Source organism: Ailuropoda melanoleuca, chromosome 1 (assembly GCF_002007445.2).
Source record: "Ailuropoda melanoleuca isolate Jingjing chromosome 1, ASM200744v2, whole genome shotgun sequence".
Taxonomy (NCBI): domain Eukaryota; kingdom Metazoa; phylum Chordata; class Mammalia; order Carnivora; family Ursidae; genus Ailuropoda; species Ailuropoda melanoleuca.
This window is the reverse complement of record NC_048218.1, coordinates 470,245-485,703: the sequence shown is the minus strand read 5'-3', so window position 1 is coordinate 485,703 and position 15,459 is coordinate 470,245. Positions and strand designations below refer to the sequence as shown.

Here is a 15,459-nt window from a genome sequence, read left to right as displayed (position 1 = left end):
GCCCTGGGGTGCGCGGCCCCGGCGGAGAGAGGCGCCCGGTCCGGCGCCTGCGGCCCTGGGCGCTCCGTGGGCGGACGCAGCCCTTCCCCCGGCCCGAGGGGACACCAGGAGGCACGCGGGCCCCCGGGTTTGGAACAAGCACGTTTATTGCAGGAAAGGCGCGGCGGCGCCGGGGCGCGCTCACCAGGAGAAGAGGGGCTTGTGGTCCTCCTTGGAGAGCTCGCACAGACAGGTGAGCAGCAGCAGGGAGTCGCCCAGGAACTTGGGGGGCACCACGTCGATGACCAGCTTGCGCAGCGCGGCCGGGCTGCTGTGCAGCGGGTTGGCGCGCAGGTCGGGCCGCTGCTTCAGGATGCCGTAGGTGTTGATGAGGAACTCGCTGAACACCGGGTGCACGTCGCGGTTGTAGCCCAGCCTCTCCAGGCGCGCCGTGAGCGTCAGGTAGCGGTGCGTCAGCTCGCGCAGCTTCTTCTCGTCCACCGAGCCGTCCAGGGACTTGATGGACGTCTGGGGGCACAGCGGTTTCCGTGGAGGCGGCTGCGGACGCGGGAGGCGCCCCAGAGCCGAGCCCGAGCCCAGCAGAGCGCAGGCTCCCAGGTGCCCGCCAGCAGACGTGGTCGGCCGGAGCGGGAGCTGCACCCCTAGCGCGGAGGCCGCAAGGCGCAGTGAGCCGCGGGCCCGGGAGCCGCGGCTGCGACTGTCCCAGGCCACAGAGCGGCTGGGTGCCAGCAGAGATGCTCACGGCAGCGGCTCATCGCACCCTGTCACGCGTGGGCCTCAACAGTCCTCAGCCGCCCACAGGCCTACAGCTGTGTGGGCACCACAGGGGAGGGGGCAGCAAAGGGACGTTTCCCGCAGGCCAGCAAGGGGGATCCTGCCGCAAGGGAGGGGACCTGGAGGCAATGAGAGGACCCAGGACAGGGAGGGCTGCCAGAGCAGTGACGGGCCCCCCCACAGCAGGGAAGGGATCTGGGGCAGGGAGGGGACCCTGGGGCGTCGAGGCACACCTGCTTGATCTTCTCAGGGATGTTGGACACAGTGAAGCCGTACAGCCGGGTCACCCCTGGGAAGACATAGGCCAGGATGCGCCGGTCCAGCTGGAAGGCGATCTCCCCAACTATGCGCCCATCCTTCTCAGCACTGGAGAAGCTCTGAATCTCTGTGAGGAGCGGAGGTAGTGAGACAGGACGGTCAGGGGCCCCCACCTCCCTCCTGCTGGTGCCCCAGGATCCATTTTAGGGAAAGGACCAACTTAAACACAGCCACTGCAGGTTTGGGGTGCAGCCGCTGGGGCCCGGCTCCCCAAAGCGCTCTACGAAGCATGATGGAGCTGCGGGGTGCCCTCCCCCCACTGCTGTTTCCCCTACCCCCAAAGGTGAGGATAAATACAAATGGAGAGGAAACTGAGTTTTCTGCTGCCAAAAGGGAGAGGGACCTGTCCTCTTCTCCCTCTTAGAGCAACCTGAGTAACTTATGATCCTAAGTCCTCTCTCTCTGCCCCTTTGAGATGGACAAAAATGTCTTTAAAAGCTTGTTTTTTACAGCCCAGGACTGTCTGTCTTGTCCCCCCAGCACCAGGGGCATCTGCCCAGGCGCCTGGGTCAAGGGTGACCCGTGCTTATCACAGAGGCCCCAGCCCTCCGACCAGGTGCGTTCGGGGTGGGCCAGACGTGTCCCCTACCCTCCTGCGGGCACGTACATAACCCACGTCACGTGTTCAGGCTGCCTGTGCGTCGCAGGCTGGTTTCATGTGTACTTGATGATAAAACTCTTCCCTACGTTTGTGGAGAGGATTGCTGGGTTGGCAGGAGATCCTGTTTGTAATGATCTCCCTGATGTTAACAGGCACCTGACGTTACCAGGCATGTCACCCACTCTTGTCTCCAAAACCTGCTTCCCAACCTGCCCCTCCACGGCAGCCTCTGTGTATTAAACCCTCCGAACTGTGTGCTCTCCGAAAAATACCCAGGCAATGCATCTGACGGCGAGGGACCCCACGTGAGCAGAGCCTCTGCCCCAGAGACCCTCCATCCGACAGGGCCCCCGGCTCCTGCTACCTCTGCGTTCTGCTCTTCGCTTCCCACCGGAGACGCTAACACACCCACTTGCACAGCCTTTCCTGAAGCCCCCATGGCTTTTCCAAACCTCAGCACAACGCACACCCTCCAGGGCGCGGACTGGGTGCAAGCCTGGGGGGTCCAGCCAGTGGGCAGGCCGTGCATGCAGGGGCTGGGTGACCCAACACGCAGGACTCCCACAGCAGCCCCGGAGCAGCCCCTGCATGGCCGTCTGTGCCGTGAATGCTGCGGGGCTCCAGGACCGACTGTGCCTGTGGCCGTGGGCAGGTGTTTGCCCTCCCTGGCCCCATCCTGTGACTGGGTCCACCTAACCGCTCGTCCCAGAAAGCTGCCCAGTCACTCACACCACAGGAGCATGGGGACCCCTCCCAGCGCATAACAGCCCATCAACCCGGGCTTCTCAGCTCCTTTCAGGGCAGGCCGCTGACAGAGGCCACCGGATGGCCATGGACAATAGGCCTGGGGGGCGCTGTGCTTTCGATCCCTCAGCCACGCACCGCAGCCACTGAGCGGGGAGTGTCCATGGATGAGGCCCAGGGGAGGTGGCTCTGCAGGTGCGGATGGGGAGCGGAAGGGGCACAAGGGTGTGGATGCCCCAGGCAGAGGGCCCCGCCTGAGCCACACGGCCAGAGCCACGTGCTCCCCCACAGAACCCCTGAGGGCCTTGGAGCTGGGGGGCCTTGAGGCCGAAGGGTCACGGGGGGGGGGGGGGGGGGAAGCCAGATATGAGCGGAGGCCAGGCAGGTTTCTGAGGGCTGAGGAGAAACACTGGTGTGAAATGCTGGGGCCATGGGGCCACGGACGGTAGTCGCTCAGGCAGCTGGAGCCGCAGGACTGGCCGTGGCTCCCATCACAGCCTTGGACCTCACTTCAAAATTTTTTGAAATAATTCACATACTATAAAATTCACTCTCTTCAAGTATGCAATTCAGATGTTTTTCTATATTCACAGAGTTGTACAGCCATCAGCACAACCAAATTCCGAAACGAAACAAAACCCTGTACCCGCTAGCGGTCACACGACGCTCTCCCACGGACCCTGCAAACACCAACTTCCTGTCCCTGGACGCAGCTATGCTGGACATTTCCTACCCGCGTCGTCACGCAGCATGTGGCCCTGCGTCTGGCTTCCCCACAGCCGTTCCCAAGGTCCGTCCACACTGCAGCTGGGTCGGCACTGTGTTCCTGTCTATGCTGAGTGACACCCCACTGTGTGGGGGGACCACGTTCTGTTTATCCCTTTGTCCGCTGACAGGTTTGGGGCTATTATGAATAATGCCACTACGAACATTCATATAAAAATATTTGTGTGGTCAGATGTTCTCAGTGCCTTTAGATACATACCTAGGAGTGGAAGTGGTGGGCCACACGGTAATTCTATGTTTAATTTTTGATGAAATGCCAAACTGTTTCCACGGCGACAACGTATATCCGTTCCAATGTCTCCACAGCTCACCAATGCCGTGTTTGTCCCTCGTTTTTATGACAGTCATCCCGGGGGCATGCAGTGGTGTCTCATTGTGATTTCATCAGCAGTTTGCTGATGACCGATGATACTGAGCATCTTTTCATGTGCTGATTCTCCATTTGTAGGTCTTCCCGGGAAACGTTCCTTTGAATTCTTTGCCCATTTTTAATTCGTTTGTCTTTTTAGTGTTGAGTTGTGGAGAGTCCTTACATATCCTGGATACTAGTCCCTTATCATCTGATTGACAAATATTTTCTCGCACTCTGTGGATTGAATTCACTTTCTTGAAATGTGTTCCTTTGAAATACCTAAGTTTTTACGTTTGATAAAGCCCAGAGTATATACTTTTCTTTTTGTTGCTCATGCTTTTGGTGTCACATCTAAAAATCTCTTGCCAAATCCAAGTCATATGTTTTATCTCTGTGTTTTCCTCTAAGAGTTTTATGGCATTAGCTCTTTCAGATTCTTTAAGTCTTTGATACATTTTGAGTTAATTTTCATTTGTAGTGTGAGGGCCACCTTCATTCTTGTGCATGTGTTTGTCCACTTGTCCCAGAACCATTTGTTGCAAAGACTATTCTCTGATTGAATTGTCTTGGTGCCCTTGTTGCATATTAAACCTGCAAATGCTTGGGCTTATTTCTGGACTCAGGTCTACTCCACTGATCTCCGTACATCTGTCTTTAAGACTAACACACTGTCTACATTCCTGTAGCTTTATAGTAAGTTTCAGAACTGGAAAGTGTGAGTCCTCCAATTTTGCTCTCCTTTCTCAAGATTGTTTTGCCTCCTCTGGGTCCCTTACATTTCCATCTGAATTTCAGGATGAGTTCGTCAATTTCTACAAGGAAGCCAGCTGGGATTTTGACAGGGATTTGTGTTGGATTTGCAGATCAGTTTGGAGAGTGCTGCCATCTTAACGATATGAAGTCTTCTGGACCATGAACACGAGATGGTTTTCCACTTATTCAGGTCCTCTTCACTTTCTTTCAGCACTGCATTGTCGTTTCAGTGTGCTCCTTCCCCGATCACTTTGCAAAGCTGCCGAAGCTACCCCGGCGTTAGGGCTGAGAACCAGACTGACCGCACAGCAACACATCAGAGCACATGAGGGGCACAGAGGCGCAGGGTGCAAGCTCCCTTCTACATTAGTACCCGTCTCACACCAGGAATCAGCCTCTCTTCCCACCCCTGTCTTTAAAGCATAAATTAGATGGAAGAAGTGATATACACCTGAGATGTTCTAGAAATCAATTCTAGTCCAACCTGGGCCTTCCAAGATCCGGCCAAAATCTATTCTTCAAAAAAAAGTCAATAAAATTGACAAACCTCTAACCAGACATGTTAGGGGAAAAGAGAAAGAAGATGAACACTGCCGCTATCAGAAATTGGAGGTGGTTTCACCGCAGATCCTACAGACGTTAGCAGGATAATAACGGAACTTTAGGGACAATTTTATGCGGATAAATTTGACGAGACAGTGAAATGGACCAATTCCTTAAAAAACATGAAAGTGCGCTATTGTGAGTGAACTGCCAAAGCTCCCTCAAGAAGAAATAGATCATTTGAATAGCTGTATATCAACTAAGGAAATTAAATTTGCAGCAGGGGAAACATTCCTACAAAGAAAATTAAAGACTCAGGTGGTTTCAGTGGTGAGTTTTACCAAATATCTGAAGAGTAAATAATATCAATTCTATATAAAGTCTTCTAGATAATTAAAAAGGATGGAGCACTTTCCACCTCATTCATGGAAGTCAACATTAACCTGGTACCAAAACCAGAAAACGACATGAAACAACAACAACAACAACTATAGCCCAATATCCAGCAAAAATTCTCAACTAAAGTTTAGGAAATTAAATCCAACAATACAAAAAAGTATAATACATGATGACCATGTAGGGTTTATCTCAGGAATGCAAGGTTGGTTTATAATTCAAAAATCAGTCAACATGGGGTGCCTGGCTGGCTCAGTCAATAGAGCATGTAACTCTTGATCTTGGGGTTGTGAGTTCAAGCCCCACATTGGGTGTACGGATTACTTAAAAACAAAAAATCTTTTTAAAAAATCAATGTAATTAACCATATTAGCAGAAATAGACTACAAATAAAAACCAAATGTTCATCCTAATAGTTGCATAAAAAGCACTTGACAAAATCCAATAACCATTCATTATAACTCTTAGGAAACTAAGAATTAAAGATAGCTTCCTTGACCTGATAAAGGGTATCTACAAAGACCTGAGCTAACGTCATACTTAACAGTGACAGACTGAATGCTTTCCTCCTAAATTAGGAAAAGACAAAAATGTCCACTGTCACCATGTCTATTCAACGTGGCTAGAGGTTCTAGCCAATGCGATAAGAAAAAAATAAGAGGAATACAAACTAGAAATGAAAAAATAAACTTGTCTATATTCGCAAATGACACAATCATATATCCTAAGGAATCCACAAAAAGCTATTGGAACAAATAAATGAGCTCAGTCAGGTTGCAAGATACAAGGTCCTATTTTGTCAGGGTTCTCCAGAGAAACAGAACCAGAACCAATAGGGTGTGTGCATGTGTGTGTGACGGTGGATAAGGACTCAGCTCACGTGATTATAGAGAATAACAAGTCTCAAGATCTGCAAGGTGAGTCAGCAAGTAGAGACCTGGAGGGACTGAAAATGTTGCTCTAGCCTAACTTTGAAGGTCTGAGAACCTAGAGAACCAATGGTGTGATTTCCGTCCAGAGTACTGCAGGCTTGGGACTCAAGAAGAAGGGATGTTTCAGGTCAAGTCCAAAGACAGTCAGACGGGGAGGAATTCTCTCCTCCTCAGGGTAGGATTAGCCCTTTTGTCCTATTTAGGCCTTCAGCTGATTAGATGAGGCCCACCCACACTGGGAGGGCAATGTGCTTATTCAGTCTATTGATTTAAATGTTAAACTCACCCAAAATGCTTTCACAGAAACACCCAGAATGTTTGACTAAATATCTGGTACTTTATGGGCCAGTCAAGTTGACAAATAAAACTAAGCATCACAGGAATAAATACACAAGAATCAATTGTGTTACTGTATACTAAAAATGAATAATCAGAAATCAATAATGACAAAGGGATACTATTTCTTGTAGCATTAAAAATGTGAAAATATGGAGGGGTCACTTTAACAAAAATGGGCAAGACCTTGACTTAGAAAACCATAAACATTGTTGAAAGACATTTTTAAACAACTACACAAACAGAGAGATATACAGTATTCATGGATCCAAAGGTCCAATATTGTTAAGGTGTCATTTCCCTGAGAACTGACCTAATCAATCTGTAGATGCAGGGCAATCCCAAACTCCCAGGAGATTTTTTGTAAAAACAGACAAGTTGAGGGGCACTGGGGTGGCTCAGTCAGTTGGTCATCTGACTCTTGATTTTGACTCAGGTCTGATCTCAGGGGGTGGGATCAAGCCCCACATTGGCCTCCATGCTCAGTGGGGAGTCTGCTTGAGTGTCTCTCTCCCTCTCACTCTGCCCCTCCCCACCTCTCAAATAAATAAATAAATATTTAAAAAAAACAGATAAGATGATTCTAAAATTCATGTGAAAATGCAAAGGACCTACAATAGCCAGAACAACTTTGAAAAAGGAGAGCAAAGTTGAAAAACGTATACCATCTGACTAAGAGTCTTACTTTAAAGCTACAGTAATCGAGACAGTATGTATTGGAATCAACACAGACAGATAAACAGAATAGCATGGAGGATCCAGAAATACACTCATACATACAAGGACAAAAGTGTCAAGGCAAGTCAATGGAGAAAAAATCATCTTTCTCAACGCTGATGCTGGAAGAAGTAGGCACTAATGTGAATCTCATACCACGCACAAAACTGACCTGAAATTGGTCAGAAACCTAAATGTAAAACCCAAACCCATAAAACTTCCAGAACACCACACAGGAGAGAATCTTTGAGACTCACCTTCAGTGTGACAAAGATTTCTTAAATAGGGCACAAAAAGAAAAAAATCAATAAACCAGACTTCATCGAATGCAGTTTTGCTCTTTAAAGAACAGTTATGCAAAAGGAAAACCCACAGATTGGGGGACCGCATTTGCAAAACATATGCCCAGAAAAGGACTTGTGTGCAGAATATATGAAGAACTCTGACAACTGGATCATAAGAAGATAAGCAACTTAATTTTTTTTAATAGGCAAAAAATTTTAACAGAAGCAGCCTCAGGCCCTGGCCTCCCAGCCATTTTCTGCACCCTCTGCTGGAATACGGAGAAGCTTTGGCCAGCTGGCCACCAGCCCACCCTCCCCCGCTGCCCGCCACCACAGCCGGTGCCCACCCTGGTGCCCACCCCTTGCGGGCCATACCGTTGAGGCAGTAGCTCCTCCTGGTCCTGTCCCCAGAGGGCAGGCTGCTCTCCGAGAAGCACACTTTCTTGGGCCGCACCATCTCCCTGGGCTCCAGCAGGGTCTTGTCCGCCAGCGGGTCCTGCAAGGGGCTCAGGAGTGGGGACAGCTTCCTGTCAGTGCCTCGAGGTGCACGCAGCTCTGGGGGACTGAGGAAAGCCTTGAAGGGCACCTGGGTGGAGGTCGCACAGCCAGGGGAGGCGTCGTCCTCACTGGAGATGGGGGCGTGCGAGCACAGCAGGTCCTCCAGGGAGGATGTCTGCAGCTGGGAGGGTGCATCGGGGGCACTGGAGAACCTTCCAAAGTCTGCAACTGGGATGGGGAGGGAGGGAAGTCAGGCTGTGTTCCTGAAACACCCCTCAGGAGGGAGACAGTACTGACGAACACCCGCATCCCAGCCTCAGGCTGTGATACCCCACCCCTGCTTCGGAGCCCTCCTCCTCCGTCTGGAGGGTGCCCACCCCATCCAAGGAAGCCAGCAGCCACAAGCTCATGGGCAAGGCAAGTGTGCACGCCTCCAGGCGCTTCCTACCGGCCCATGCATCCACACACAGTACAGAGCGACCTGTATATGCTTTTAAGTTTTTACATAAGTGGTACCACCCTATACATGTTTTATTCTGCCACATGCCTTTTAGCTGCAGCATTATCGTTTTTGGAAATTTATCCAAGTTGAGTTGTCGAGTAGCTTACCAGACACATGTAACCATTTCCTGGCACATGCGTGATGCACGCACAAACACACACACACACATAGCAATTTTCATGTCCGTTGCTCTGCTGATAGACATGAGGAAAATTCCTGGTTTCCTTGAAAAAGCAAAGCTAAATCAGCACCCCTTGCTGCGCCCCCTCGCTCACAGTGAGCACCCTCCACCGTCTACACTGGGCAGAGGCGTGTACCTAACTTCCTCCGTGTTCTGCAGTAGTAGAATGCAGAACATTCCAGCAGCTCCACCAGTCCTCGGTAAGCACAGACCAGGCTAATGACATCACCTGGCTTTTCCCTAATCCCCAGTGACACTGAACAGCTTGTCACATGCTCGTTACCCTCAGGTTTTCCTTAGGGGAATTATCTTTGCCTTTTCTCTGCTCATTTTTGGCTTTTGGTTGGGGGGTTGGTGAGCAGTCTTTAAAATTATTTGTAGCAGCTTTTTGTCTCCTGCGTACTAATCCCTTGTTGATGAAAAGTGTTGTAAATGTCTTCTTCCATTTGGGGGCCTTGTTTATATTTTAATCTCTTCAATACTGACTTGTCATGCAAAATTTTAAAAATTGTAACGTAATCAACTTTAACTTACTGAATCTTTTTGTGCTTTATAAAATTCTTTTCTATTCCCATATGACAAACTTGTTCTCCTAGCAATAAGGCAAATACGTAATTGAAAAATAGTGTTTCTTAAGAGCCATAATGAAAACCTGTAGGGGCCCCTGGCTGGCTCAGCTGGAGGAGGGTGCAACTCTTGATCTCCGGGTGTTGGGGTAGAGATTACGTAAATAAATACAACTTGAAAAAGAAAAATTGTTCCCTGAAATGGAGCTCCTCAGGAAGAAACAAATCTACCTCCGGCAATGTTTTCCCGGAAAAAAGCGTTCAAAAAAAGAACAGCCATGAGGAGGTATCTTGCCTTCTGTCTGCCCGCTTGGCCAAAACGGCCATTCCCGTGGGTCTGCTTAGGGGCCTCGCAAGGCCGTGACCAGCCCAGAAACGGCCCACAGAGCACCCTTCCAGAGCTCACCAAGAATGAGACATGAGAACACCTCGGCTTGCCCCAGAGCTCGGGACTCAGACCTGCTGAGGGCAGGCGGCCCCCCGCCCCCGCACGGGCGAAGGGCTGCACAGCCTTCCCTGGGGCCTGTTCTGAAGGGACTTCTGTTGTGCTCAGCTGGGTTTGGGCTTTGTTTTTGTTCCTACTTAGGGAGTTGTGATTCCCTTCCGTCACTCACAAGCCTTCAATAAAGTTGTGTTAATATTAAAAGCACAAAAATGTTTAGTCTTGAGTCAAGTCCAAAAAGTAGGCATATTTGCAGGCTCCATTTTAATGAAACTATAAATGAATATCAAGCATTGGCACAGAACCCACTTCTCAGAAGTAAAAGCTTTCCCCCAAGTAACGATCACATCAAGGAAGGAATGAAAAAACGGTTATCGAGAAATAATGAAAATCAAAACAGTACGTATTAAGACATCGGTGCATTTAAAACGGTATTTGGGTTGAAATTAGTCATTTAAATGCTTTCATTCCTTTTTAAAAATCATCAAAAAATTAAACATTCAGATCAAGACAGGAAGAGGAGCTCCTAAAAAACAGAAAATCTAGCAACGGCAGAAACGACAGCAGGAAGCAGCTCCACGAAACGTCAACAAGACCGCAAAGCTGCGGACAGCGACTCTGGGGAAACAACACCGAGAGATGGAACTGGGAACGAGAAAAGCACCATCAGAAAGACCAGGAAGAGGCGACAGTCGCTGCACCGTCACCAAGATTGCAGTAACGGGAGAGCTCTCGCAGGAAGGTGTTTTTAAATGACCCAATAAAAAATCTAAATGGACCAATAAGTAAAGAAGAAAAATCTATAAGTTACAAAACCATTATGCTCCGAGGGCACGGGCCTGCAGGGGGGACAGTAAGCTCTTTCAGGTTCCAGATGATTCTTAATCCCTACGCCACAGGAACAAGTTTGGAACACCGAAAAAAATTAAAACATGCTTGATCGAGGTTATAAACTGATCACAACTCTGATGTCAAAACCCCACACAGCAAACCCACAGATGGGAAACTAAAGCCCAGACTCACATAGGAACAGAGTCATGAGGTCCTGAGCAAAGCGCCGGGGCCGCGAGGCCTCCGGATAGAGCAGGCTGAGGGCTGCAGCCAAGGGCACCCCACCACGGCCGGACTGGGGTCATGGAGACTGAACACAACAAGCTTGTTCTCAATTTTTCTTGCTCTTTAGAAAGGACTAGAAGGGTCCTCCCAGTGCCCAGCCTGCGTGCCGCATCCCCGCCCCCAGGCCCACCCGCCGGCCGCCGATGCCAGGGTTCTGAGAGTTCCGAGGGCAAAGACAAAGGCAAAATTAACAAGTACACACACCGCGGATACCCTTTAAAATGGTCCTCGGCACACAGTGCGGTTGTAGACCCAGAAGAACCGAAAAGCTTCGCAGCATGCGTGCGGCCGAGGACGCGGCTGGTGTGGGAGCCCCGGCACCCTCCCCTGGACCGCGGCTGCGTGCGGCCCTGGGGTCGCGAAGGTGCCGCTGCCCGGACTGGCACAGAGGCCACAGCAGTTTCTAGCTCGGCAGTTCAACAGCACCCGGCCCTTGACCCGAGGGTTTCCGGCCCCGACCCCTGCGGCTGGCCTGCCCTGCCTGGCTCCCGTGATGGGGAGCCGTGGGGGCCATCGACGTGCGCAACAGCTCAACCCTGCTTAGGGAAACCCAAACGATCCCGACAGGCACGTTTCAGAGAGAAACCCAGGGAAACGTTGACGGTGGCTGCCTGCGGGAATGGGGCCAGGAGCTGGGGCCCGGCCCCGTGTGTCACAGCCTCCGGGGGTGTTGGTAAGTTTGCCACAGGCACATGTTGAATACAGAAAACAGGCTTTTCAAGCACATGGCGTTTCGAAGGCAGACGCTAAGGACTGTGAGGAGCATGAGCTGCTGGGGGCGCCCCCTTGTGTTCACGAACTCCTACAGTGCGAGAGTAGTGCCAAACTCCAGTCCCCAAAGAAGGCTGAGGGTCAGGGCCAGGCCTCGAGGCAGCGTCCCAGAGCCCCGGGCACGGGGTTGGCCCTGACTGGAGTGGAGCTGGCCCCTCTCGGAGGACGGCCGGGGCCTCGCTGACCTTGGCCCAGGCCCTGCAGCAGGGGCTCCAGGCCTCTCTGTGCAAGGCTTCAGCCTCAGGCTGGCCAGGGTCTGGAGCTCCTGGTGTCCTGCAAGGTCTGGGCTTGCTGGGGGTGACGCACAGGCAGGGGCGCTGGCTGCCATCCAGGGACTCCGCCCCGACTTAGGCCGTGACCAGGGTTCCCCTCGGAGCTGCCTGGCTTGAGTGAGAGTCTCACCTCTACAGACCAGGCGCCGGAGGGAGGGAGGTGGGGGAGGGCCCCGGGTCTCCGGCCACTGCTGACGCAGGGTGGCTCCGAGCCCTTGCTGGAGGCCCCAGCCTGGCCTGATTTTTGGGAAAAAGGACGATGGAGCCACACTGGGTTTGTGACTCTTGGCGGCAGTCAGAGTGCAGATAAAGCTTGGGGACAAGTGCCTTTTGCAGCCACCGCACAAGGGCATCCCTGGTGGCCCAAAAAGGCAGCACTGACATCCCATTGTGGGATGTCACACAGGGGACAAGTTCCTGTGCGGCCAGACCATCCTCAGCAAGCTTCTGGTGACAAGCGTGTGCCTTGGCTGCTGGTGGGAGCTCAGGACTGGTGGGAACTAGGGGTTTCTCCAGCTGCCCCTTTGGGCATCTTTGTCCTCTTCCACCATCCCCCCCAGCCACCTTCCCCCACTCCCACTGCCCTCTGCTTGTCCCGAGCTCCCTCTTCAAGGTCCGCCTTGAGGCTGAAGGAGTCCAGGTGCCAGGAAGGACCCCGGGGACACGCTTGCTTACAGGGCTTTGCACCCATGAGCTCCGTGCGGGGGGCTGGTGGGTCGCAGCCACTGATGTGGGGGGCTACCCCCACCATTGGCTAGCTGGGACTTAGTGGCCCAGAGAGAAGGGCCTTACCTGAGGACACACAGCAGAATGGGGAACTGGGTCTCGGTTTACTCAGACCTGAGGGAAGGAAGGGGACCCAAGACCACCAGCGTCAGCGAGCCAGGCCCTGCACACACACGGCGGCCTCCCCTCGGCCCCCGGGACCCCAGCAGCCAGCTGGCCCCTGCTGCCCAGGCCCGCGGCCTCACCTGCACTCCCCGGGGAGCAGTCCTCGGGGTAGGCGGGCACCTTGGTGAAGAGCAGGTCCCGGCCCCCGAGGCCGCAGCGCTCCTGGCAGCTCTCGCTGAGCAGACGCTTCAGCATCTGGTTCTCCTTCATGAGGCGCACCTGCTTCTTCAGGTCCGCGTTCTCGCTCATGAGCCGGTTCATCAGCGCGCTGCCCTCGGCCATGGCCACGTCTTCAGGTGCTCACGTGTGGGCCTGCGGCTCCATGGAGGTGGAGATCCAGAGCCCGCAGGCGCTCGAGTAACAGCCCAAGGCCCCGGAGTTCCACGGCTGCCCGGCCTTCCGCAGCCTTGTGATGTCGTCTGCCCTTAAAGAGCCGGTCACCCCGCCAGTGCGGGACCCACCCACGCCACCGGCAGACCTCGCCTCCGGGGCAAATGCCCGCAGAGCGACACCCCCAGCCGAGGGTGAGGGCCAAGGAGAACACAGGGACAGATGGGAGAAGTGGGGCCGGGGCTCGTGGGGAGGGCAGCCCAGCCCGAGACAGGAATGTTCCAGCACGTCCTAGGAGCAGCCAGAGCACTGGGCTGAGGGGCGTGTTGGGCCGTCCACACCACGTGGCTTGTGCAGGCTTCAGGGGAACTGTGCCTTCACTCTGCGTGACTTGTGGCGTCCCTCCCCATGAGCCACCCGCCCTCTCACGGTTCTCGTGCGGCTCCCCATTCTGTGGGGCCAGTGTCTGGTGGGCAGACACGTATTAGGGTGCACCCCTGGAAAGCACACTTAAGGAAGGAGGGGCAGTGGGGGCAGAGGGAGATGAGCTCTCGGGTGCCCCCAACAGCCCGCGGACCCTCTGGACTCCGGGCGGGCTCTGAGGGGCTGGCAGTTGGAGGCCGCCTGCTGACCACACTTCCCTTGTAAAGAAGGCTCCGGACTGTGAGCTCTGAGTGTCTGGAACACTGACCGTTACTGGACCTAACTGAAGACTCCCCCGACCAGGCCCAAGGGCCGCGAGGACCAATCACACGCACACCTGTGCTCAGAGTCCCACCAGGGTGTGGATTTCAGTCCTCGGCTAGTGGGACCCCCGCGGAGCCCCCCAACACCCACTCTGCCAGCTAACCACTCAGCACCGTTTCCTGCCCCTGAAGTCCTGGGTCGTGCTTCTCGGCAGCCATGGGGCAACAGAGGTCATCTCCGGATCCTCTTGGGACGGGATAGAGTCCACTCAAGGAGCCAGTCCTCCATCCCCTTCAGCCCCGACACCACACGACATCCAGGGCACTCGGGTGCAGGTGCCGTGGCTCCAGGAAGAGCAAAGCCATTATTTCCCCCGACCGCCAAGTTAGCATAAGGTTGCTTCAAGAAGAGAAAGCCTTGAGTCGGATTTTGTGGAAAAAAGGATTTCTAAGTCCCAAATGTATTTTATACAACGTGAGAAGGACCCAGCGTCTGGACCCATAGCCTCTCACGTCAGACAAGGACAGCGGAGACGTGGACAGTGCCTACTGAGCAAGGGTGTGCAGGAGCTCCCAGGACTCCCAGGGCAGATGCCTCCACCCCCCGACGAGAGCAAGGCCTTCCCTCCACTGGCCCCTCCCGTAGCATTCAAAATGCCACTTCCTGGGGTGCCTGGGTGGCGCAGTCGTTAGGCGACTGCCTGGCTCAGGGCGTGATCCCGGCATTCTGGGATCGAGCCCCACGTCAGGCTCCTCCGCTAGGAGCCTGCTTCTTCCTCTCCCACTCCCCCTGCCTTGTGTTCCCTCTCTCGCTGGCTGTCTCTATCTCTGTCAAATAAAAAATCTTATAAAATAAAATAAATAAAATAAAATAAAATAAAATAAATAAAATAAAATAAAATAAAATAATAAAATAAAATAAAATAAAATAAAATAAAATAAAATAAAATAAATAAAACGCCACTTCCTACTACCCCTGAAAACCCCTCTGGACAGCATACCCCTCCAGCCACAGGCCCCTCACCCTCTGCCGGTTTTCTGATCACGATGTGCCATCCTTCCATTGCTGGATCCCACTTAATACCAGTCTGTTGAGTATTTTCTGTATGTGAGGGAAACTGATCCGAATGTCCTTTTCCTGTAATGCCCTGGTCTGGTTTTGCTATCAAGGTCATGCCAACCTTCTAAAAGGAGTTGCAAAGTGTTCACTCCTCCTCTGATGTCTGGGTATTTGTGTTAGGCTGTTACTTCTTTCTTCAATTTCTGGTAAAATTCACCAGGAAGCCATCTGAGCCTAGAGCTCTCTTCTGGAAGTTTTAAATTTCAAATTCAATTTCTAAAATAGATACAGGGCTATTTAAACTTCCCACTTCTTTGCAGGACCACCTAGATGACAACTGTGTCTTTCAGGGAGTTTGTCCGTGTCTGTGCTGTGGCAAACTGTCGAGCAGCCCACGACACTCCTTCCTTATACCTACTCTGCGGTCTCACACCTCCGAGGACAGACGGATACGGCCAAGGCAGAAAAGTGAGTGTGAACAGAGTGGCAAGCACTAGCAGGTGTGTGCAGCAGGACGTAAGGATCCACAAGAGGGGCAGTAGGAGCGGGGGGATGCAGAGAGGGGGTGGGATGGCGAACCAGGTCAGCAGGCCCAGGGTGACCAGATG

At 52.7% G+C, this 15,459-nt stretch overlaps 1 protein-coding gene across 2 annotated transcripts; it reads right to left on the bottom strand.

Moving 5' to 3' along the window:
• Positions 1–44: 44 nt before the first annotated feature.
• Positions 45–13,728, bottom strand: SPATC1L (spermatogenesis and centriole associated 1 like). Of its 2 annotated transcripts, XM_019799474.2 has the most exons (5): positions 12,856–13,728; positions 12,677–12,724; positions 7,912–8,262; positions 1,008–1,159; positions 45–507 (listed from the first exon to the last, which is right to left on the bottom strand). In XM_019799474.2, exons 1-5 carry the CDS (start codon positions 13,055–13,057, stop codon positions 181–183), a joined length of 1,080 nt encoding a protein of 359 aa, XP_019655033.1. In that variant the 5' UTR covers positions 13,058–13,728; the 3' UTR covers positions 45–180. The 2 variants fall into 2 exon arrangements, with proteins under 2 accessions (XP_019655033.1, XP_002919102.1); XM_002919056.4 differs by lacking the exon at positions 12,677–12,724 and having other exon boundaries at positions 12,856–13,726.
• Between the last annotated feature and the right edge of the window lie 1,731 nt (positions 13,729–15,459).